The 26,236-nt window shown below is 44.7% G+C and overlaps 1 protein-coding gene and 1 long non-coding RNA gene across 2 annotated transcripts in view; both read right to left on the bottom strand.

Moving 5' to 3' along the window:
• NNMT (nicotinamide N-methyltransferase) overlaps positions 1-6,440 on the bottom strand; it is a 30,674-nt gene extending 24,234 nt beyond the window's left edge. The window contains exons 1-2 of the mRNA XM_025893776.2: positions 6,205-6,440; positions 5,215-5,422 (exon numbers count right to left, since the gene is read on the bottom strand). Coding sequence (XP_025749561.1) covers positions 5,215-5,422; positions 6,205-6,358 — 362 coding nt within the window. The 5' untranslated portion in view covers positions 6,359-6,440. The remainder of the gene's footprint in view (positions 1-5,214; positions 5,423-6,204) is intronic.
• Positions 6,441-8,278: 1,838 nt separating this feature from the next.
• On the bottom strand, positions 8,279-25,993 carry LOC141374535 (uncharacterized). The gene is made up of 3 exons (XR_012381508.1): positions 25,467-25,993; positions 23,603-23,811; positions 8,279-11,334 (listed from the first exon to the last, which is right to left on the bottom strand). It is a non-coding gene; the product is annotated as an uncharacterized lncRNA (long non-coding RNA).
• Positions 25,994-26,236: the final 243 nt, after the last annotated feature.

The raw sequence follows: 26,236 nt of genomic DNA, 5'->3' as shown, positions 1-26,236 counted from the left end.
AATAGAGGAAGAATAAACATTCTCAAACTTGTTATATGAATCCAGCATCATGCTGGTATCAAAATCGTCTAAGCATATTATAAGAAAAGAAAACTATAGCTCAATATCCCTCATATATGTAGATGCAAAAATTCCTAACAAGATATTAGCAAATCACATCCAATCATACATAAAAAGGATACTGCTTTAACCAATGAGTGTATGCCAGTTAGATTTAAACATTCAAAAATCTTCCAATATAATTTACATTTTCAGAATAAAGGAGAAAAATCATATGACCATCTCAATTAATTCCAAAAAAATCAACAAAATTCAACATTTGATTTAGAACTCCCCAGAAACTAAAAATATAAAGAAATTTTGTCTGACAAAGAATATCTGAAAAATCTATAGCAAATATACTTAACAATGAATCATTGGACATTTTTTCTTATGATATAGAAAAGGGCACATATGTCTACGCTCATCTTCTATTCAGCATTGTTAGGGAAGTCCTAGCCAGTGTAATAAGGCCAGAAAAATGAATAAAAGGCCTATAGTTGGAATAGAAGAAGTAAAACTATTTTTATTTGCAGATGATATAAGAGTGTACATAGAAAAACCTATGGAATCTACAAAAAGCACTATTAAACTTAATTAGTGAAGTCAACAATGTTACAGGACACAGAGTCGGTATATAAAAATCAATTATATTTCTATATACTAGCAAATTTTTAAAATTTGAAATTAAAAATAAAATTAACAATAACATTAAAAAATAAAACACAGGAAAAATTTAACAAAATATACATAAAATATGAGAACTACAAAACATTACTGAGAGAAACTAAAGAAGTCCTAAATAAATACAGAGATAGACCACGTTTATAGACTGCAGATTCCATATGTCCATTCTCTTAAACTGATTTGTAAATTGAAAGGTCACTATCAAAGTCTCAACAGCCTTTTTTGGAAGAAATTGACAAGTTTATTCTAAAATTTAAAGATTTTACTTATTTTATTAGAGAGAGAGCGTGCGTGCGCACAAGCAGGGGAAGGGGAGACAGAGAGGGAAAAGCAGACTGCCTACTGAGGAGGGGGCTCGACCCCAGGACCCTGGGATCATGACCTGAGCCCAAGGCAGATACTTAACCGCTTAAGTGACTGAACCACCCAGGCACACCAGTTTATTCTAAAATTTATATCAAAATATAATGGCAATAAAAAAGCTTTTACACAGTGAAGGAAACCATCAACAAGAAAAAGGAGCCTACTGAATAGGAGAAGTTATTCGCAAATGACATATCTGATAGAGGATTAATAACCAAAACATATAAAGAGCTTATACAACCCAACACCAAAGAAACAAATAATCCAATTAAAATGGTCAGAGGACACGAATAGATATTTTTCCAAAGATGATATACAAATGGCCAACAGACACATGAACCACATGTTCAATATCACTAATCATCAGGGAAATGCAAATCAAAACCACAATAAGGTATCACCTCATACCTGTCAGAATGGCTAAAATAAAAAAGATAATAACAAGTGTTGATGAGGATGTGGAGAAAAAGGAACCCTCATGCACTGTTGGTGCAGCCACTGTGGAAAACAGTATGGTGGTACCTCAAAAAAATACAGTTGAATTACTATATGATCCAGTAATTCCACTACTGGGTATTTACCCAAAGAAAACAAAACACTAATTTGAAAAGATATAGCCTCCCGCATGTGTTTTACACCATTATTTACAATACCCAAGATAGAGAAGCAACCCAAGTGTCCATTGGTGGATGAACAGATAGTGATGTGGAATATATATTGCTCAGCCATAAAAATGCGATCTTTCCATTTGCAACAACATGGGTGGACCTAGAAGGTATAATACTAAGTGAAATAAGTCAAACAGAGAAAACAAATACCAGATGATTTCACTCGTATGTGGAATTTAAGAAACAAAATAAAGAAAGAGAAAAGGAGACAAATAAAAGAAACAGACTCTTAAATACAGAGAACAAACTGGTGGTTGCCAGAGGGGAGGTGGGAGGGGGGATGGGGGATTGAGAGCACACTTATGATGAGCACTCAGTAATGTATAGAATTGTTGAATCTGGGGCGCCTGGGTGGCTCAGTTGGTTGAGCGACTGCCTTCGGCTCAGGTCATGATCCTGGAGTCCCGGGATCGAGTCCCGCGTAGGGCTCCCTGCTCGGCAGGGAGTCTGCTTCTCCCTCTGACCCTCCCCCCTCTCATGGGCTCTCTTTCCGTCTCTCATTCTTGCTCTCTCAAATAAATAAATAAATAAAATCTTAAAAAAAAAAGAATTGTTGAATCTTTATATTGTACACCTGAAACAAATATAATGCTGTATGTTAATTATACTCCAATTAAATATATTCAATTAAATATACTGCATATATATTTTTAAATTTTATTTATTTATTTCAGAGAGAGAGAGAATGAGAGATAGAGAGCACGAGAGGGAAGAGGGTCAGAGGGAGAAGCAGACTCCCCGCCGAGCAGGGAGCCCGATGCGGGACTCGATCCCGGGACTCCAGGATCGTGACCTGAGCCGAAGGCAGTCGCTTAACCAACTGAGCCACCCAGGTGCCCTAAATATACTATATATTAAATGTATTATATATAATATATAAATTAAATATATGTTTAATATATAATATATATTATTTTACTAAAATATAACTACATATAATATATATACATATATAAAGTCATATATATATGACACTAAAATTGCCAGAAGAATTTTGAAAAAGAACCAAGTTGGAGGAGGATTTCCACTATCTGATCTCAAGACTTACTTTTCCTGGAAAAAGGGATAAAAGACTAGCATAAACCCAGTGGAAGTTTAGTGACTCTGCATACAGCAAAAACATTAATTGGGAAACAAAATATAAAATTCCTATTTATTCATACTATACTATAAGGAATTGTATAAACAATGAGTCAACTTGGTAACTTACATCGGACAACCCACACTATCAATAAGACAGTGTAGCCACAACATGTAAGTTTAGAATACTCCAACTAAGCTAGAATTCAGCAGACCATGAAAAGAGAATGAAGGGGTTAAAGAAATAGAAGCAGGCTTTAGAGTTAGTTTCAGAAGACAATCTGACTCATGAATAAGCACATTTGGTGAAGCGGTGAGAATCAACTTTAAGTGCACATATAGAAAAATGAAGCGACCATCACTCCAGAAGAAGAGTATGGAGGTAGACATACCCCTTAGGGACATGTTAAGATCCCATGATTTTACATTTACCCCTGGGATTCTGGAATATTACTTCACTCCTCCTGTTGTTCAAGTTGAGAAACATGGGCATCATCATCCCTGAGACTTCCCTCTCATCATTCCCCAGGACAAAGCATTACCAAACTTTTATCCAGCCTATCTCAACAATTCATCTTAAAATCATCTTCCTCTCTCCATCACCAACAAATCCACTGGGCCCAGCCACCATCATCTCTTACCTGGATCAAAGTGTCTCCTTTCTGCGTCTCTCATTCTCCTCTAAACCCTCCAATCCATTCTCCACCCAACAGCTAAAGAGATCTTCGTCAATGTAAATGGGGTCACATCACTTCCCAGTTACACCTCTAATGCCTTCTCATCACACTTGAAGTACAGGATTGTTAGCCTGGCCTCAAAGCCCTAAGTGATCTGACATGTGCCTGCCTTCCCTGATATGAGGTCTAGGAGACTTGAGGTTTCTTCGTCTTGTCCACCTGTCTATCCCAGTAGCTAGGACTATGTGGCATGTCATACATGCTCATGCTAGTTCCTTTAACCAAGTGCCAAAAAGTGTCAGCACTTGTTTCTTGAAGGCGGTTGTCTTGCTTGGAAGTCAGAGCCCTTTCCTGACCAAAGCATGGGATATGTTCATTAATAATAGGTATGCTTTGGGGGCACCTGGGTGGCTCAGTCGGTTAAGCGTCTACTTTCGGCTTAGGTCCCAATCTCAGGGTCCTGAGATCGAGCCCTGCATCAGGCTCCGTGCTCAATGTGACCCGGCTTAAGTTTCTCTCTCCCTCTCCCTCTGCCCCTCATCCCATATGCTCTCTCTCTCTCTCTGTCTCTAGAATAAATAAATCTTTAAAAAAACAGGTATGCTTTCCCATTGTGAGCAACAAGACGAGGAAAGACAGAGGACGCTGTACCATACAGATTAGTATATGAGCAAAGGTGGGGGTGCAAACACAGAAAGAAGTGGAACGGGGAAGGAAAATGTACCAAAAAAAAAAAAAAACCCATTAAGAGCAGGGGGGAGAAAAAGACAGAAAGGTAGAAATAACTGAGCATATAAGAAGTAGCAGACAGGGCCAGCAGGATCAGAAGAGGAATTTTGAAGCAGTCTTCTGATACAGTTTGCAAGGGAGTCTGTGGGGCTTCGGCAACACACGTAGCAGCAGGGACGTTCGGCTGCTGGAAGGGCAGCAACACTGGGCTGAGCCATCACAGGGCAATCGCACATCAGGACAAGAGAAAGACAAAGCGAAATGCAGAACGGGACACCTCTGACTAGTAGGCTATTGACCAGTTCTTGTGCGGAGAGAAATTAATCATTTAAACGAGACTCATTTGCATAAACTGACCTGTAGATGGGGTAGGCTAAGCTGTTGGTCATTAGCTGTGACTATGTCAAGCTCTGGCTTTTGTGGATGAGGAGTAACAAATTCTTTACAGTTAATTCCTTCATGTTGCTAATCCCAGTTCGAAAACCTAGTCAGCTTTTTGTTGTGTCTGATGGTGTCAGCATTAGCTACCCTGGTGGCAGAGTCCCATGCACTGGGATGGAGGATGGCTCTGGGGGGCAAGCCCTGAAGCCCCAAAACTGCTGAGAAGGAGCCAGGTTCACCTCTTCCCTGACCTTGTCCTGTGTCGTTGTGCCACGGTCCCTGACCCGCACGCTGCACCCCCACACTGGCCTGGGAAGGTTTTGTCTCCGCTTGGCTCAGTGGCCATCTCTTCAATTCTCCTCTGTGTCTTCACGCACGTTCTGCTGTTCTGGTACACGCACGTGCACACACACACTCCCACTCCCCTCTGGCTCGTTCTCTCTCCTTATTCTCCATCTGGATTTCTCTCTGGGCTCTCTCTGTTCCCTTTGTTTTTTAACTTGGGCTCTACAGATAATTCTTGGTTCAGAAAAATGAACCATCACTCAGGTACCGTCAGAAAGCCAGGAAGCAGACCCTGGTTTCTCTACCTGTTCCCTTCCAGCTCACACACGTAGGTCACCACTGGGGACCAGTCAAAGGCCCCTGGTTCCTTCTTCAGCCACTTTTGCAGCTCCTGCAGGTTCTGGTCAGTGTAATCGGTGGCAATGATCTCCTTGAAGGATTCACAAGCAGAGAGAAGCTGGTAGATGGTGGGGCCAGAGCCAATGTCAATGAGGAGGTCCCCCTTCACGCCATCTGGTTTAGAGGAGGCAACAAGGAAAGGGGATCAGGCATCATATGACGGTAGCCAGAGCTGATACGCACGATCTTCGCTGGAACTGTGCGAGAGAGTCCCCAAAACAGACCATCTCTCTACTCACTCCTCATCCCTCAAAATCTTTTTTTAACATCTTTGCATTTTCCATTCCCCAATCCTGGCTGGAGGCATGCTGCTGGGATATTTTTAGGTGTAGGAGAAGGAAGAAAGGATCTACATCTGGTGTCCAGACCCCTGATCCAGAAAGACTGCTACACAGAAAATGTAAAAACTATTAAGGAATACTTCTGGGGAAAGTTAAATCTGTTTTTAAAATTTTTTTAATTGTCTCTCTCCAAAAAGCATCCAATTCTTCATATGTTGGAAGGTCTTTTTATTTCATGCACATTCACAACATTCTTTTGAGTCAGAAACACAGTTAAGCACAAGAATCTTCACTTCTTAAGTGGCCCATCATGGTTAAATGGCTGGCTCTGGTCACCTAACAAATTGATGTGAAATCAAGGACAGAACTCCTGCCTTCTCGTTTCCCTTTGCACACCCAAATGAGATCATGCATATAAAAACACTTTGTGAATTGTAAAATAGCCATACCAAAAAAAAAAAAAAAACCTTGGTTTTCATTCTCTTTAAATAAATGAGTAACGCCAAAAGGACTGTCACTTAGCAATGACTACACATGAACCCAGCCATGCCCTGAGACTCCATCTGTATGTTTCACATTTTGCTGGGGAGACACACAGATAACACACGAACTCACCCAGGCAGAATATCTTGAAAAGATTTTTCAGAAGATGCCTGAGAATCTCATTTTCTGCAGAGCGTCTGGACCCAAAGTTGTAATATTTTTCTAGGTAATCCCGAGGGTTAAAATGTCTCAGGTAAGTGTCCTTGGAGGTGAAGCTAGGTTCCATCGTGGCTCGCTCCCGTGTCCACTACCCTCCCTCCCTCTCCTCCAGAACCCAGGGAGTCACCCTGCAAAAGTTGTCTTTTTAAGTCTCAGGCTTCAATCTTCTGTTAGTTCAACACACCCCTTAGAGACCGACATTTGGTTAAACACTAACAGAAATACACCAAGAATGTTTTGGCTGCTCTAGGAGGTGATGAAACTTTTGGGCAAGGGCGCCTAGGAAATGTGTGTGCAGAAAGGGGAGGGCCATGAGCTGCATGCAATTCTCAGCCAAGGGGTGAAGTTCAAGTGCTGGAGGAATCATCTGAGCTCGTCCGGGAAATCATTTAACTCATAGAACCACTAAGTTTAGAGAGGTGGGTCATTTCCCCAGAGCACCATGGTTCTTCTTCTAATGATTCACCCAAAAGAGACCCACAAAGAATGGTTTAAATTTTTCACAGTCATAAAGAAAGAGGGGAAAGAAGAGGATTAGGAAATGTCCTTAGGGCTAAGGAACGTTGGCTAAAGAAGGAATCGCAGATGAGAGGGTAAAGGAGCAATTTTAAAAACCTGGATGAGGCTTCCTCCAATGTCTGGGCAGGCCACATTCCGGTAACCCTCTCCTCGTGCTCTGCACGCCCTTCACTGCCCTTCCTGTGCACGCAGCTCCCCAGTAGCTGCCAGTCCTCCCCATTTGGCAACCATCTCTTCCCCAAGCCTCCCCACTCATTTCAATCCATTCAAATCCTGACGGTCCTTTCAAGACGAAATTTAAGTGCTTTACTTCCCTTAAGAAATCCTTATATTCCCTTGTCTGGACTCACAATGCCCTTAGAATTAGCTCACCCAGCCGAACCCGTGATTTTGTCATGTCAATGCATTTGTTCCTGGTTTTGTCTGTGTCAATCTTACTTCCCAAACCTAGCTTTCACGTGAATGATACACAAAACCATCTTTAGATCAAGGACTATGGCTCAGCCCCCTGCCTATCACACCTACCTAGGAGGTGTTCTAAACACTGGTTGATTAGATGACTATTGTCATATTTCAGCAAATGCAATCATAGCTGAGTACCCTATATGCCATGGGTAATAACTTAGCAAGGGCCCATCCGGCTACAAACCAGAGAAACTCACTCAAAGATGTCCAAGTGAAAAAGGAATTATTAATAGGAGAATATAGTGGAAACACACTGCAGGGTATCTAAACTGGGTCTCAGGAACCAGAAATTCATTAGGCAACTAATTTCTCTCTCTCTCTCTCTCTCTCTCTGTCTTTCTCTTCTTCCTTTTCTCTTTCTTTTTGTCTCTCTTTGGAGGGCTAGGGGCCTTGATTCTCCACAAACTGGCTTCTCTTACTCATCCACTATACGTGGCTCCATTCAGAACATTCCCAATGCCGGTCTCTGCACCTGCCCTTACAGAATCTTCTAACCCATCTCCTCACAGCTGGCCAGGTGGGTCTGCATGGTCTGAATCCAGTTCCTTAGAGAGAGAATCTGCCTGGTCCAGTCTGGGTCATCGACACTTCCCAGTAAATGTTGGGGTAGTAAAAGAGATCTGTTGTGGCAGTGAGACTGCCCATCATAGGGTCTTAGATGGAACAGACAAATCATCTCAGATTACTGCAACAGTTGGACCTTCAAAAGTCAAGTCACAGATGGGAAGGATGTAGAATCAATACAAGGTGTCATTGTGAGTGGCTCAGGGGCACCATGGCTGTTGTACCCTGCTTCTCCCAACTAGTGGGTAGTGGAGTACCTCCAGCAGGAAGCATCCAGAACTCAAAGTCAAAAGACACAAATTGCCATCCTGAATTGCCACCAACAATTCGTATGACAATGGCGGTTAGAAAAACGAACTTCTGAGATCTAGAAGCCTCAGTTTTGGTGCATAAAATTGGGATGATAATAATATAGAAGAGGAAAAATATTCTCCTTTCCCATCTTTGGGTCTCTGGCTGGATCCAAGAATTAAACTCACATGAGACGGATTAATAGGAGAAATGCGTGTGAATTTTATTAATATTTTACATGTACATGGGAGGCTTCACAAGAGAATGAAGACCTCAAGAAGTGACCAGAACAGGGGTGCCTGGGTGGTTCAGATGGTTAAGCATCTGCCTTCAGCTCAGGTCATGATCCCAGGGTCCTGGGATTGAGCCCCGCGTCCGGCTCCCTGCTCAGTGGGGAGCCTACTTCGCCCTCTGCCTCTCTCTCTGCCGTTCCCTCTGCTTGTGCTCTGACTTTATGTCTCTGTCAAATAAATAAATAAAATCTTAAAAAAAAAAAAGTGACCAGAGCAGGAAGCCTTTATACCCTTAGACAAGGAAACAATCAATCTGTGAAGAATTGACAAGACAGAAGGGTTTGGCCTAAGGGTAGTAAATGATAAATAAGTAACTGAGAGGGTAAGGATTGTTTTAATAGGGTTCACGTGTACAGATTTCTTAGCACCAAATTCCCTGTCTCTGGTAATAAGAATGTCTTCCTTCCTCCTGGAACAAGGAGGGTACCTTTCATATGGGACTTTTATCTCCTGCTTTCCGGAAGAAAAAGGAGGATCAGAGTGTCCTTCTGGGGCCTACTGGTTTTCTAAATGCCTTTAATTCAAAATAATCAAATGCCAAAGTGACATATGTTAGGTGATGTAATTTGGTTTTCTTTAATAGTATCTGTTCTGTTCAATGTTTTCTGTTCAAGGTATTGAGAAATTTAAATCACAGTTTCCCTTACATTGAATCCTTACTTTGGGAAACGTACCCTCTTCCCACTCATGGGTCAGTTTAACAGGGGACTTGGAAAATAGTGGTTATATAGCTTATATGTGGCTTTGATGCTATAGTATCCCTTGCCCCCTCATCCCGTCATTAATTTTTTCATACCCTTTTCAGAAGCTGCCAAGATTTATGGTCAGAATCAGATTTCACTGTAGATTGAAATCTGCTCCCCATGTTGGCCCTCTATCCACTGCACATGAATGTCTGTTATAATTATGAATGCATGAGTATACAAATATACATGTGGTGAAAATACACTTCCAAAACCAACAGCCTCTGGAAGCTTTTCTGGAAAGAAAAGCTTTTTTTTTTTTTTTCCTTTTTTAAGGTTAACATAAACTCTATGAAAACAAACTATTTAGTCATATAAAACAAAGACCAGATTTTTAAATCAGATCCTGAATAGTTCAAACAAAAATTTAAATGTGTGGTTTATTTCATTATCCCAAACTGCATTTTCCCTTCTTCTTTCTCAGTGGTCCACTGGGGAATTTTTCTCAGAAGCAAGTAACCGGAAACCTTCAAAGCCTTTTCCTGGCAATTGCAGCTAAAAAAACAGAACTTCACATCCCAAGCCCAAGAAAGATGTATATCCGAAATGCTTCTTGCTTTATCCCTATTATTTGGAGTCCCTGGATGTCTTATTTTCCTTTTGAATATGAATTCAGGAACAATTGAATATCCTGGTGGTGAACATGAGAGCAGTCCTTGAGCAGAGCTGCAACGGTGTCCTCATAGGGCATTGAAGGGCACATCAGCTTTTCCAGTGGCCTTCCTACTGGAACTCTACTCCATGGTGATTCCAGCAGGCTGCAGTGAGCAAAACACTTGACAATGTCTTGGGCATTGGCTTGGAAAGGCAGTCTTCTCGTGTGGACAAAATGGAGTGAAGACATAGTTCCAAAAGCAATAGCCTCTGGAAGGAGCAAAGAGCAAGAAGGAAGTAAGAAGGGAGGAGGGGAGGCAGGGAGAGTGAAAGGGAGGGAAGGAGGGAGAAATGGGAGAAGTCAAGAAAGCAGGCCACGCCCATACAGCTGGAAGAGTAGACCACTGGTAGTTCTCCTTCCCATGTGGTCAGCTCACAATGTATTTGCTTTGTTACCTTAGGTCACAACCTCATGAGAAAATAGCTCTACAATACCAGTGCACAAAAGATCAAGGTCTGCGATGCAAGAAAGAATGAAGAACAAGTAAGGACCCTAACTTGTGGGTAATTCTAATAGACGTATAAAAAAATAATGTCATAGGGCTCCTGGGTGTCTCAGTCGGTTAAGGGTCTGACTCCTGATTTTAGCTCAGGTCATGATCTCAGGGTTGTAAGATAGAGCCCTACGTCAGGCTCCATGCTGAGCATGGAGTCGGCTGGAGATTCTGTCTCTCCCTCAGCCCCTCCCCCCACTCATGCTCTTTCTCTATCTCTCTCTAAATAATTAAATAAAACCTTTTAAAAATTTTTAAAAAGTAATGTCATATGTGGTTAAAAATAAGATGGAATTAAAAGGCACAATAGCAACAGCCTATAAATTCCAGGGGAGTGTAGATACATGGGGTTGAAGTGTTCTAGATCTTTGTATTATCCAGGAAGGGTAAAAGTATTGATTATCTTTAGACTAATAAGTTAACAATGCATTATTGTCATTCCAAACAGATGATGGTATACTCCCCATACTTCCTTGGCACTGGCCATGCCCATTCAACATTTTTCTACTGCAAGGACCTGAGCCTGAGGGTTTTCTCTGGTTGTAGGAGTATGTTTGGCCCCTACACAGAGCAAGTCAGAAAAGCTGGGGAGTTGATGCAGTAGTCCTCAGGCCCTCACCCAGTGAGAGATGAGAGATGCTGAATAATTATGCCAGCTTCCTCGCTCCTAGAATAGAAATGCCATAACATGTTCTCTGCACTCTCGCAGAGGTCCCAGCAGGAGTGAGTCCCAGCTGCCCACAGCAGTAACTGGTTCATGAGTGGAGCCTGATTGGCCTCCTTTCTTTCTGTCACTTTCCCACATCCTCACCAGTGCCTCGTGAGATCCAAAGTAAAATATCTATACTCCAATTTTAGGCACCACAAGAATAACTCAATCAAATTAGTAGAGTAGAGGAAATGGAATGACCAAAAAAGAAAAAAATCATTCAGAAGGAGGCAAGAACTGAGAGAGAGAAAGAGAGAGAGAGAGAGAGAGAGAGAGAGAGAGAGAGAGAGAGAGAAAACCACAATATAGACCTGTCAGGACAAAAAAAAAGTGTAAAAGAAGAAGGCAGTTGACGGAGAGTTAAAGATAGACAAAAAATCGGTAAAAATACGTAATACCTGGGCAGCAGGATTCATTAATTGGACTTAATGGATGTATATAAAATACTGCATTCAACACCTACACGTTTGTTTCAAGAATACAGAGTCCATTAAAAATTATCCTGCACCAGCTTACAAAGCAAACCTCAACATATTTCAAAGGACTGAAATGGTATAGAATAAATTCTTTGATGAACAGTTTTAATCCAAAAGTCAAAATATAAAAAGATAACTAGAATATCCTTATATGCTTGGAAATTAAGAAATGTACCAATAATTAACCCACGGCTCAAAAAAAGAAATCACAGTGAAAATTATAAAATAGTTTGAACTGACTAGTAATGAAAGTGCTACATATCACAATTGGTGGGTTGGAGCCAAAAGAGTATTTAAGGGGAACTCTACTCCTCAAATGTATACACTAGTAATGTAAATGGGCTATGAAGTTAGGAGAGGAACAGCAAACAGACATAAGTAGAAAGAAAATAATAATACAGAGCAGAAACTAATAAAGTAAAAAGCTAAGATACAATAGAGAAGATCAGCAAGGGTCAGAGGTCAGCTCTCTGAAAAGACTAATATAATTAGGAAATTTCTGGTTGGAATGATCAAGGAAAAAAAAGAAAGAGAGAGAGAGAGAGAAGGCACATACACCCCATGTCAAGAGTGAACATGGAAACCTCATGGTTATACTGCAGACATTTCAAAGATAGTAACTAGTCATCATGAATAACTTTATGACAATATATTGAAAATTTAGATGTATGAGTTCCCAAGTAAATATACAACACATGCAAAACCTGAATTGTCCCGTAAACATCAAAGAACTTAAATTGAACATGGTTCCCACATGAAACCCTCGAGGCAGCTGGCTTCACAGGTGAGTTCTAGCACGTATTCAAGGAATCAACAGTTTTAGTCTTCTACAAAATCTTCCAGAGCATAGGGAATGAGAAAACACCCCTCAACTAATTTTATAGGTTCAGCAAAACCCTAGTACCCAAGGTACCAAGGTTATTTATGAGAAAGAAAAATTACAAACTAAAAATCACTCATGAATACAACTCCAAAAACCCTGAACAAATTATTGTGTAGTCCCCAAAATAGCAAACACTTATTTGGGGCTTACTAGGTGCTAGACACTGGTTTAAGCCCTTTGGACATGTTATTGAACCTTACAAATGGTTCTGTGTGGTAGGTACGATCATCCTCATTTCAGCATATGAGGCACAGGGAGGTTAAGGCATTTGCCCAGGTCACACTGCTAGATAGTGGTTTGGCTGGAGTTCAGACCTACACAGTCTGACTTGACAGACTCTTCTTTTAGTAGTTACACTATGACCAAGGTGGACTGATTTCAGGAATAAGAGGCAATTTAACATCCAAATATCAATTAATATAAATTATATTTACAGATCAAAGGAGAAATGCCTTCTAATCATTCAATAGATATATAGGGGGAAAAAGCTCAAAGTCCACATCCATTCACAACAACAACAAAAACCTCTTGGCAAACTGAGAATAGAATGGAACTTCCTTAATGTGATAAGGATTAGCTACAAAAACTTCAACAAACATCATACTTAATGATGCCACATTTAAAAGCTTTCCCTTAGACTTGAGGACAGAGAAGAGAATGCTAACGATTACCAATTTTATTCAATATTCTACCAGGGGTCTTGGACAACACAGTAGGTAAGAAAAATAAATAGAAGGTATAAGGATTGGAAACAAAAATGATACAATTATTATTTTAAACAGATAGTGATGATATATAGAGAGAAATTTTAAAATTACCTACAAAGAAACTACTGGAATATAAGAGTCTAGCAAAGTTTCTGGATACAAAGTGAATATAAAAAACTAAATTCATTTCTAACCAGCAACAGTTATAAAATGAAATTTAAAAGAAACTTCATTCACAATGACATTAAAAAATGAGAAGTACCTAGGAATAAATCCAACAAAATGTGTACAAGACATTAATGGAGAAAATTATAAAATTTTATTAAAAGGCATTAAAGAAGACCTAAATAAATGCAGAAATAGACCACTTCATGGATTGAAGGACTCAACATTGTAAAGATGTCATTTCTCTCCAAATTGATTTATAGACTCAGTAAAATACCAATTAAAATCCCAATAGGTTTTTGTTGGAACTTGACAAGCCAGCTCTAAAATTTATATGACAGTGTCAAGGGCCAAGAGTAGCTACTCTTGAAGAAGAAAAGTAAGGCAGGAGGACTGGCTCTACCAGACATAATACTTATTATAAAGCTATAGTAATGAAGACCGTATGGTATTGGTATAAGGATTGACAAATAGACCAATGAAATAGCAGAGAGCCCTTTGTCAGTTTTGTGAGTTGTAGGATCTTAATCAACTTAACTTAATCAACACTTGATGTACAGCAGAGGTGATATCCCAGATCAGTGGGGAAAAGACAGAGTTTTCAATAAATAGTGCTGGGGTAATTGAGTATCTATAGGGGAGAAAATGGAATCAGACTTTCTCTGAACACTATGCACAAAAAAATCAATCCAAGTGCATTAAAAAGTATACATGCCCAGCAAAACTCTAAGGGTTTAGAAGGTAATATAGAAGAATATCTTCATGACCTTGGAGGTAGAGAGGGATTTCTTAAACCGGATACAAAAATCATTCATGGGAAACCTGAGATTTGTAAATTTGAGCATATTACAGTTAAGAACATCTGTTCAACCAAAGACACATTAAGAGAGTGAAGGGATAAGCCACTGAGTGGGAAAAGATCCTACAACTCACAAAACTCACAAAGGACCAGGACCCAGAATTTATAAAGAACTTCTGTGAATCGAAATGGTGAAAATAAAGAGCAACTCAGAAGACCTGAACAGACCCTTTCTAAGAAAGAAAATCCAAATGGCCAATAAACCTATGAAAAGAGGCTTAATCTCATCAGTGGAATGCAGATTAAATCACAAGATGCTACTACACAGCCATCAAATTGGCAAAAATCACATCGGCCAGCACCAAGGACCTGGATCACAGATATTCTCATGTATTTTGAATGGGCATATAAATTGGTGCACCAGTTTGGAGAACAGGCTGCCATGAACTAAGAGAGTTGAGTTGGGCCCACTCTGTGCCCACCAGTTGCACACCCAGGGTCATACGCAAATCTGGCACAGGCACATGACTGTTCTTTGCAGCATTGTTTTGAAATAGCCCCCACTAGAAAAACCGAAGTGTGCAGCAACAGTAGAATAAATACATTAGAGGAGACGGTCATGAAAATGCACCAATTATAGCTGTAGACATCAACATGGGTGGTTCTCCAAATGATGCAGCGGGAAAGAAACGAGTCCTAAAGAAGATGTACATTTTTATTCCAATTATATAAAGTTCCAAACAGGCAAAAGTAGACAATATTATTTAGTGCTGCATAAATGAGCAGCAGCCTGTAAGGAAAAGCAATAGATGTCAGGATAGAGGTGGGCTGTGGAAGGGAAGGAGGGGGTGTCGACCCCACGGGAGAAAGGGGTGCTTCTAAGACCCTGCGGTGTTCTATTTCTCAGCTTGGGGGCTGTTACTGGGTGTTCATTTTATATTAATCTTCATAGATTTTATGTCTTTTATGAACATTTCTATATGTAGGATCAATCTTGTGATTTAAAAAAAAAATCCTGCATGTCTAGATGCAGAGTCGCTTTTGAAATGAGCGCAGGTGTAGAGATGCAGGGCACCATAGAGGTGCCCCCGTTTCCTCTGTGAGGCATGCCCTAGCGTGGCTCCTTTTACTCAGTTTTACCCAATGGGGTTAAAGCATTCAAGGGCACCGAAGGACAGATGCCTGTTCCAACAAAAATGGGGCAAGGATGGCAGGGAACATAACAGACACCTCCACGCAAGTTTCCCTCCAAGCTGCTCTTTCCAGTGCTGGAAAAAGTACTTCCGTGATTCGGACATCAAGGCCTCCTTTAGATCAGAGGCCCGGGATGCTCCAGAAATGATTTAGACCCCAGGAGGCAGTGATGTCTCCTTTCACACTCCATGGCTTCTGCTTATCTCCCAGAAAGAAACGTATACAACCAGGTACAACGCAGCTATTAGGAGCCCGCTCCTGCAGTCGCGGGGGCGGGGGGTGGTGTTCACTGGAACGGCAGAGAAGCACCTCCACCGAGCCTCTTCCTGGTTTTCTGCTCAAACCAGACCTGAGGTCAGGTGTGAGCCCTTAGGTCGGAATCCAGGGCAGAGCCAAACTAAGCAACTCCCAGAATCAGAGGAACCAGCCATTTGGAGCCTTTCACGTGCTTGGTAATTAATAATAAATAAACAAAATTACAAGTCAAATGATAACTCATCAAATGTGATGTGGTCCCACAGGGCCTGCTTTAGGTTTTAATGAATACATATGGTGAGTCCAGGGATGATTAATCTGAGCCTTCATTGTGGGGAGGTGGGGAGCCCTTTCCTGGAGTCCACAACCTTTCGGCACCCCTCTCTTATTAGAGTCATGGCTCTCTGTGGGAAGGAGAGAGGCTGTTCCATCAGTCCTCGAGGGGGCCCTGTGTGTGCACAAAGACTGCATTTCTTAGGGCTCTAACATGCATCCTTTCGTGGAGCTTTGGGTGGAAACCGCCCAGCCACACAGATACAGACCAACCAGAAACTCTAGTTCTCTAGTTCTCCGGTTCTCTATACTCACGCGTCTCCAAATTTTAAGCTGGCCACTGAATCCATTGCTCGGGTTGCAGGAAGCTTTGAGAAGGAGGCCAGGGCAGGGAAGGAGAGGAAGGCGCAGGGGGCGAGCTGCTCCGCTGGAGGAGAGGGGTGATGGGAGAGGGGGAAGACCCCGGGTGGGAACGGTTGAGGAGAGAGAAGGAGATTCTCGAGTCTCAGCGGGGGCCAATTCCATAATCCAGCAAAGAGGTGTCCAGCCCCAACTCACCCCTGTGGCATGGCTTGTGACCTGCAGGGAGATGGCTTTCAAGGGCCTTTGGCAGAGCCAGGAACCAGCGGCTTTGAGGTGGCAGGTGGCTAGCCTGCTGGAGATGGGCATGTGACCAGTGGTAATACCAAAGCTCATGAGGCTGAAAATCAGGGCGGGGCTTCCACGACCCCCACCTGGAAAAGCTGAGACCTGGGGTTGCTTCCGTGCTATATGGATGGTTTTGCTTTGCTTCCTCTTTGACGTGATATTCCTTCATCCTGTGCTTCCTTATAATACTCGCTATGATCTGATTTAGGCCTATCCTCTATGTTCCATTGATTTTTTTTTCCCCCTGCTTCCTGCTAATTACCGACCGTAGCGGTATAATACATATATTTGGCACACATGTCCTGCCACTAATGCGATTTGTACAAATAGAAGGCTAATGTATTTCACTCTTTTCTCTCTCTGTTTAATACAGAGATAGGAAAAGCAACTCGTTTTATGTTCTGAGTACAAGCTGTTTGGACTAAGATTGGATCTGGTAATTCTATTCCTCTTGCATTGTGTTTTGTTTTGTTTTTGAGAAAGCACGAGGTCATGATTAAAGGGGAGTGCTTACGAAATTGGGAAAAGGGCAGTAAAGGCTGAACGTGGGCTTTCCAAAAAGTTGAGGAGAGATGCCACAGCCTCGTGGGAATCCCATTCTGTAAGGGAAACCCAGCCTCGGAAGTAAACGCTGTGGCTGTCAGTCTTCAGTCTCTTGTCAGAAAGCTTTGGAAAAGAATGTGTGTGTGTTGGAGGGGGGACCCCATCCATTCAATCCTGTCTTCTTCATCCCCTCCCGACTTTCATCCTCACACCCACTTTCTAAGGGGTTAATGCATGTTCTTTTCTTTATGTGTATTTTTGTGAATTAGGTACTGTTGCTTTGTATGTATATGCCTTTATTTCTGTTATTTTTCACTATGCCCTTAAGGCCCATGCACATTGCCATGCATACATGTGGGCTGTTACTTCTTGCCATTCTGAGACTTGCATCCCCTCCTTTCTGACTCTACTCCCCCAGGGATGGACACCCAGATTGCCTCTAACGCCCCAACACAGTGTTTCTGTAGATGTCCATGTCTCCTCTGTGCAGACCTGGGTGGGAATTTCCACAGGGTATATTCCCAGGAGTAGAAATGCCAAGCCATCAGTCAATTAAATATTTAATTTTCATAAGACACCAGTGCAAGCCTATACCAGTCTACATCCCCACCAACAGTACATGGGAGTTCCTAGAATCACCAACACACCCATACACACCTCCAACCCCTACCAAAATTCTTGGAATGATCTACTTATCAATTTTTGCCAGTCTAATGAAAATAAGTAAAGTTCGACAATTTTTTTAAAGTAGGCTCCATACCCAACGTGGGGCTTGAACTCACGACTCTGAGATCAAGAGTCACATGCTCTACCACTAAGCCAGCCAAGCCCTCCTAAAATTTTTTTAAATTTCACCTTCCTCTGATCAATTTGAGCACATATAAAGGTGCATATCAGTGGGGTAAGGTTAAGTGTTATAACAACCCCCACATGTCAGTGGCTTAAAGTCAATGGCTCCTTTTTCTCTTTGGACTTTCTCCTAGTCCAAATTTGTATATTTTGATTTGTATATTTTTTGTATATTCTAGAAGGTATTGGTTCCCTGTTGATTTTATCCATTGCAAATATATCATCCAATCTGCCTGATCACTTTGGCTATGGTCTTCCATCAATCAGCAATCTAAGTTTTTAAGTAACCTAGTTAATCAATATTTAGCCTTTTGTTTTTGTGTTTTTATTTGCTTAGTCTTAACCTCTGAATTCCTCTTAAAGCTACCCTATCACAACTTCCTTTGTGAATTGCCACATGAGTTCCCAGTTTGCAGGGGTGTCACTTGTTAAGGCAAAGGGGCTTGGAAGGTCCCAGAGGAAAAAGCCCACCCAAAAACTAATTGCCCAGCTTCCAAGTCTTTCCCCCTGCATCCAGTTTCTCATAATCCCGCAGGCCCCCGAACTGGAAAAACTCAGTCCTCCAAGGCTCCTGTAGGAATGTACAAAACTGTTCAGGAAACACTTCCAACTGGCTGGAGAGTCAGGCAAGAGTCAGACCACAGACAGTGTGCCATTAAAACGGCTGCAATATTAAAGGGTATTATGCTGGAACTTTTTCAGACACACTGAAACTTCTTTCAGTGTCCCTCCTGTGTTGTTTCTGGACTTTGATCTCTTGCTCACACTTCTCCCTTGCCCAAAAAGCCCTGGTCTACCTTGGCTTGGCTAAACCCTCTTATCCTTAAGACTTTCAGGAAGCCTTCTGTGACCTCCGTCACGCGAGCCCCACATCTAGGTGAAGGCACTTCCTGTGTGGTCCCCAGGACCTGTCCTGCTCTCTGATGCTGCATTTACCACACTGCATTGCAGTGGCCCTTCAGTCACCTGATTGTGAACTTTTTGGAAGAGCCTGAATCCAATTCCCCCTTGTATTCTTAGCGCCAGCATGGGACCTGACACATGCATTGGCATTAATGGCTTTTGAGTGGATCCGATGGGCTTACTACACCCTATCCCTGCACTTGGCCCTCCTGCCCCAGCTTCATGGACTCTGGGGAGATTTTCACCACAATGGAGAGGGCCCAGAAGAATTCCGCTCCAGCAGCCAGCTGGGGTGCCTCTCCCTTGCTCTGCCATCCAAGCCACTTAGGGGCTCATCTATCTCCAGCCAGGCCCTGCAGCACGTGGATCTGCGTTAGCTCTCCTGGGCCTCAGCTTCTGTCGTGGAAGGGGAGGAGGGCAGCGCATCTTGCATATGGTTGAGTGAAGGCCAGTGAAAGCAGGGTGCTCTGTGTGGGCGGTGGCCCTCCTCTTCCTGATTCCCACATTCAGAGGTCAGCTTGAAGAGGAGAGCGGGCCTCAGGCAAGCAAGGTTGGGGGAAGACAGTCCTCCGCCCATGGGCCTTGCAGCTTGCCAAGCTCAGGGCTCGACTGCCCCCTTGTGTCCAGAGAATGACGGACAAGGGAAACAACCCCAAACAGGTTTGGGACTGGTCCTCAGGGAGCCATCCTGCTGTCCGGCCTCCTTCCCCTGAAGGACACACTCACACACAGAGACACACAGCCAGGACAACGACCTACCTTGTCCTCCAGGAGGCTGCCCCCGACCCCACTCACTGCCTGTTATTTCCCCTGGAGGTCTGTCTGAGCGCCTGGGGTCCTCCTCTGGAAGGCAAAAAGAAGGGCTGGCACATTTTAAAGGGGGTTTCTCCAGGGGAGGCCCACAGACAGGGTAGGAACGGGCAGAAGAGTTTCTCCTGTCTGCCTGTAGATTCTGCTTCCAGAAGCATCCTCCACGGCAGCTTTGGAGGGCTCCGTCATCGAGAGAGGAACACTGCTGGGCTTGGCAGCCCTGTCCTAGGGCCCTCACCATCACACCACTGCCCGATGGTGCGGGACCTCAGTCTAGGTCTGTCCGTCCCAGGCACCCGGACGGGCCCTCCTCCCACCCCCTCTGCCCCGGTTCCTCTCCACGGTACCTCCCTATTGATTTCTTTCTTAGGGCTCACACTTTTCTATTTTATTATATTTTATCTTTGATCTACTCCTCTACTGTCTGCCTTCCCTTCTGCTCCCAGGTAGAATGAGGCCAGGGCCTTGCTGGACTCATTCACTGTATCCCCAGAATACAAAACAGGGACGGGCATGTAACGGCCACGGAGTCCATGTTCACCGATGAGGGTCCCTGACCGTGCCTGATGTCCACCCGTGGCTCCCACCTTGGCCATGCTGCTGCTTCTACCTGACCTGCCTCAGCACCCCGGGCCCCTGCACCTCCATCCCACCGGCTGCCTGGCAACTGGGCACGGACTGTTAGTTCAAGACTCACTTTAAGCCTTACGTCTTTGCAATGCCTCCCTTATCCCCCCCAGATTAGGCATGATCTTCTGCGTGCCCTCCCCTCCTAACACTGTTGTCATAACTGTCTACAAGCCCAGCAAGGGCAAGAATTGTGTCGTATTTAGTCCTGCATGCTCAATGCCTGGCAGATGGCAGATGTTACATAAATATTTGTTGATGAACTCTGATTACCCCCTGGAGAGGCTCACAGAGTCCAATACCCTGAGCTACCTTCCCAGCCTTCCTTCTTCTCCTCTGCTCTCTCATACGGAGTCCACCCTCTAGGCAAAGAAAACAGAAAACCTCACATCATTCACCTGGCATCTTCCTAAGGCCATGTGTTGTTTTGTTTTGTTTTGTTTTGTTTCTAGCAGTAGCGTTTCTTTCAGTGTGAACACATTTCCAACCATCACCCTCTCTTATAACTCATCTCGGCTGCCACTTACTTCGTGAAACCTTCCTCTGACCCTGAGCAGGAACCGATCCTACCTCTTCTGTGCTTCCCATCATCGTCCCTCTCCCAAGCAAATCCTGCCTTGCCGTAGAGTGCCACGCCTACTCCGTAACAGTGCTTAACAAAAGTGTGTTGCTTGTTATTTCAGTGGATGACAAATCCTTTCTGGCCACTAGCTTCCCATGAAACCAAACACAGTGCCTACTCACAGTCAGCCCACAAAGTGTACGTGGTATCATGTAAGAGAGCCAGCAGCGCCCCGGTGTGACTGCCCATGTAACTAACCCCAGGACCCCGGGAGAACATACCCCACGATGTGTCCATACTTTATGCAAGGAGGTAGAGCACTGGGCACCTCAGCCCTGCCGAGAGCACCTGCCCTGGACACCCTCGCCGTATGCCCTCCCACCTTCCTCTTTGCTTTCTGCTTTCCCAGGCCAGCCCAGCTTTCTGGCTGCACACTCCAGCGTGCACTTGGAGCTGTCTTTGGAGGAGGTGCTAACACTCAGCCTCTGGGTCCATATACTGCAAACTTCCTCTGGTAGCTAACTCCCAATCTGCTCCCAGCATTTGAGAGTCAGTTTCTCCGATCACTCATGTGGTAACACCATGGATAGATCTGACCCCACCCTCTATGACCATCGCCAGCATGCACACACACACACACACACACACACACACACGTGTGCACATACCCACATATACACATGAAAATATACACAGATACAAAGACATGGGGCATGATGTGATCAAGGGCTCAAGTGCTGCAACTGTGTTTACGGTGAGGACCAGTCCCGGGCAAAGTTTCTGACACTTACCGAGCACAGTGCCTAACTTTACGTAGGCACTCAACAAATATTTGTTGGATGGATAAATTACTTGCTTGCCTACCTCCTACCCCAAACCAACCATCACCACTTGGGTAACTTCTCTGCCCGCTCGAAGTGTTGGCTTGCCTCACCATGCCGGTGCCCGGTGGGTTATCGGAGACCACCAGGGACAGGACCTCAACCTACCCAGCTGTCTTCAGTTCTTCCTAAAGTTCACCAAACATGGCATATTACTTCCCTTCTGGGTCTCTGCTACTGCAGAATTCCTGCTCTTCACAGACTATGCCCCCGATTCTTTCACTTTACTCCCAGTCGCCCCTTACATCCCACTGATCTGAGACCTTACTCCCAAGTCACCCCTTACATCCCACTGATCTGCTGCTACTTCCTTCAAAAGTCTTTCCCGAGCGCCCCATCCCTGTCCCAGACTGGCTTAGGTGGATCGTGCTGGATGAAGAAGGAAAACCACCTCTTTAGAACTCCAGCTCCCTTTAGAACTGCTTGTTACACGCACATGGAGTGTCAGTGAAAACTTACACGTACAACATTGCACACATGATTATCTGCCAGGTGTATTCATGTTCTATCTTTGGGAGTCTCACGATAACCCCGGGGAGGTGGGTTATTCTTTCCATTTCAGAGATGGGGACACTGAGGCTTTGAGGTATTAACAACCCACCTGACATCACAAGAGCAAGTAAGCTGAGAGCCAAGTACCAAAATCCATGTCCCCTGGCACCAAAGCCTGTGTTCTTTTTGTTTTGTGGGACGGGGCTGCTGTATCAGCAGGGGTGAAGATTCGTGTGGGGAATGAGCTCAGAAGGTGAGCAGTCCCCAAAATGCCTAAATTAGGCGATCATGGGGGACTCTACCCTCATCACTCCATGCAACCGAGCCACCCTCAAAACTAAGGGAGGCACAGCTTTATTTCTCTCGTCCAATTCTTTCCCCAACCCTGGGCCATTAGCAGAGTATATTATGAACCTCTCTGTGTGAGATAAACATCCCTATTTACCTGGCAGTCATGTATAATAAGACTCTCAAAGCATTTGCTGGTAAGGGTTCTAAATAAAGCTGGCTGACGGGAAAGGAAAGCAAACAGGGGAGGAGGCCAGAATGTGGCCTTGAAGTCCTGCCCCCGCGCGCTCCCTCGCCTTCCCAGTATGCCGCTCAGTCCTTTCTCCGGGCCATAAAGAATGTCCCCGTGTGGTCTGAACGCTTCTCCAGGAGGATCTCAGCTGCCCGCTGAGCCTTCTCCAGCTTCTCGATGGTGACGCCGGACCCCGGCGGGGCGTCCCCCCACGAATTTCTCCTTTGGTGGCAGTGCAGAGAACCTCTTGGCCCCCACCACGTAGAAGGTGGTCTCAAAGCTCCCGCCCAGCACCAGATGGCCCCTGGGCCAGAGCAGGGACTTGGGGTGGCACAGGGCATCCTGGAGGCTTCCAGGGTGAGGCAGGCAGCCTCGAGGCACAGGGAGGAAAGGAGATAGTTGGCCAGGGGCGTCAACCTTGAGCACCTGGTGCACTGGTCTCCTTAGCCGCTCCTCCTCCTCCTCAGCCCACTTGACTCTGAGTTGAGGGGAGAGGAAGGAGTGGCCAGCGAGGTCAGGCTCATCGTGTGAGACGCATACGTCACTCCTGGCCACTCTCTGCCTCTCACACAGACTCCCAGAATATCAAGTCATTGGCTTTACAGACCAAGAAACCGAGTCCCGGAAAGAGGGGCACAGTCAGGAAACCAGCTGCTGTCCCTGACCCCGAGGTCACTGCTCTTTCCACCGGTAGCCCCTCTCTGGGCAATGTACTCCTGGCGCTTGGTCTGTTCTCTGTCTGCTAGGTCCATGTTTAACACGACCCAGCCTAGTGCAAAAGGACATGGAAAGTCGGCCAGGAATCAGCTGAGCAAATCTTACAAAATGCGCTTGGCAGACTTTTGCGGTTGTCCACCAGGCTCTCCCCATGTCTCCTGACCACGCCATCTGGCCTCCTCACTGCTCCCCACACACATTCTCTTCTTACCTACACCTGTTCTCAGCGTGTGGGGCTCATTCATACTGAGCTATGCGTAAGGACTAGCACTTACAGATTTACTCTTTCCAGTTCCACATTTTTAAAAAGTCACAGTCTGGGGGCGCCTGGGTAGCTCAGTTGGTGAAGCGTCTGCCTTCGGCTCAGCTCATGATCCCGGGGTCCTGGGATCGAGCCCCGCGTCGGGCTCCCTGCTCAGCGGGAAGCCTGCTTCTCCCTCTCCCTCTGCCTGCCGCTCCCCTCGCTTGTGCTCTCTCTCTCTCTCTCTCTCTGTCAAAAAAATAAGTAAAATCTTTAAAAAAATCACAGGCTTAAGTAAAAGACATAAGAATCTAATATACAACTTCAACCGTCTTACCTAACTGGGGACAGTGGTATTTGGGGAGTGGAGGTGCTACGGTGGACCTTCCTGCTGCCCTAAAATTATCCAAGGTAAGTAGAGTCTGTTCACTTGCGTGCAAGATTGGTCTTAATTCTATGCCCACCTCCTGCGATGGGCAGAAAGATGCCAAGAGTTTGGCGCCACCTGGAGGCTGTAACTGGAACAACAGGGGCGCCTGCCCATCAGAAGGTCTGTCACCCGTCTATGTCGGGGGGCGGGGGGGGGCTTGGCATTCTGGGTAGGCGTTCCCTCTGGCTCTGGGTCTGTCTACAGCCATCTATTTCTCTTCCCTCTTTTGCTCTTTATCGGATTCATCGTCCTCCTTTCTTCTTGGAATCCGCCCCCCACTTTCTTCCTTCTTAGTCTCCCCCTGTCTTGCCATTTCTACACGAGCCCCGTGAGAAATTCTTGATTCTGAGAGTTAAGTGACGCTCGCATCATGGCGATCCCAAGCAAACAACAAACCCCTGACCTGTCCCCCTCGAACTCACACACAGATCTCACCACTGGGGACCAGTCAAATGCCCCTGGGATCTTCTCTAGCCACTTTTCCAGCTCGAGGCGGTTCTCATCTGTGTAGTAACATTCCAAGCTCAGTCAGCAAACAATTCATTGAGCACCACCTGTATTCCCAGAAACTTTCTTAGCAGGACTAAAAGGGGAATATAGGCCTGCCCACAGAGCCCTTGGTCTCCCCTTCCCATTTTGCCTTCTCTCCAGCCAGGGAGAGACTGGGTTAACACAAAATATCAGTAGCATTTGGACCCTGGCAAGGGGCTTCCAAGATAAACAACAAGGTGGCAAGGAGAGAAAACTAGCTGGACCGAGGGGTCCTGACCCGCTACTGAAACGAAGCCTGCTCACCTGCTCCTGCATTCTGCTGCTACATTTTGTTTGTTTCCCCTTTGTTTGTGTTACCTGTAGGTTACAGTGGCCGATAAATGGAGGCAAGCATCAAAGGTTTCAGAAAATTTGATAGCAGGAAGTTGTTCATCAGGGAATTTCTAGCTATGGGGTTATGTTTCCTTCTCATGTGAATCATGAAAAGAGACCCATTATTTGATGTTAATGATCCAGCCTGCCAAACATCGTTCTTCCCCTGGGGGCAAATCTGAGAGGCACCCACCCATGATGTTTTCACGGGCCACAGTGGTAATCACGCAGAGAACAAAAGCTTCCTGCACTGAATTTGGAAAGAGCCTTCCTACACTTTCTGATAATCCTTGCAGCTTCTTTTTGACAGGGATAGGGAGAAGACAGGGCTACTCAGGGCCATCAAAGACCACAGCTCTTAGATTTTGTGAGAGGAGAAAAATCTTGACCCAGAGACCTCAGAAATGTTTAGGGCATCCCACCTAGTACCATACATCAAGTATATCTAAATCAGCCTATAGGGAGGTTCCACATTATCTCCAAGTCCAGAGTTCCTGCCAACTGCCCGGCTACCTTCCCCCACTCCCACCGTAAACTTACCCTAGGGTTGAAGAAGACCAGCAGCTAATTTAAAATTTCCATGCCCACCCTTCCTCCCACAAACCTCTTCCAGGGTTCAAGGAGACCAGCACCCGACTTAAAAGTGGTGGTGTAGCATTTTAGCAGGAAATGGAAGAACTCATCACCCATGGAGCTCTGGCCCATCTTGAAGTAGCCCAGGTAGGCTGTGGGTTCAAAATGTCATGGTAGACATCCAGCCCCATGGATTCCTGGAGAGCCATGGAGAATCGTGAGCTTTGTCCAGGAAGGAGCAGACAGTCTGATGCCCTGGGCCCTTCTTGATGGAGCTCAGGCTCAGTCACTCAGCCTGCCCTCAAATACTTGGATAAAGACCAAAACAGCCAATGAAAAATGTTCCCTGAACCTTCTTCCCTTTGGCCATTCACCTCTGCCACACTCAGCAACTCCCATCCTCCTCTCCAGCTGCCTCCTCCAGCAGTGGACCCCACTTTCTAGTCCAACCCCAATCCCCAGGCTTTTCAGTGGCTTTGGCTTGTGTGGAAGGGTTTCTAGGCTCTTCTACTCCACTGCTTCGCATCCTCTCCTGTACAGTGGTTTTTCAAACTATTTTAAAAGCATGTCCAGTTCTTAAAGTAACTCCCCTGTGAAGCCCCAGTATATATGGTTGTTAGCAGAATGGATATGCCTTGGTTTGTTTTTGATCTTTGGCATTTTCTGAACTACACCCCCCTCACACAATACCTGGTTTCTGCCCCAGATGACGTATTGGATGAGGACAAGATTTAGAAAAATAAGGAAGACAAGAAGAACAGGTTTTAGTTGAGGGGTGAAGATGAGACAGTGAGCAGAGAC

Source organism: Callorhinus ursinus, unplaced genomic scaffold, assembly GCF_003265705.2.
Source record: "Callorhinus ursinus isolate GAN/ISIS: 27379988/994484 unplaced genomic scaffold, GSC_fseal_2.0 scaffold19, whole genome shotgun sequence".
NCBI classification, from domain to species: domain Eukaryota; kingdom Metazoa; phylum Chordata; class Mammalia; order Carnivora; family Otariidae; genus Callorhinus; species Callorhinus ursinus.
Note: the sequence above shows the minus strand (reverse complement) of the source record. Positions and strands in the feature narration are given on the sequence as shown.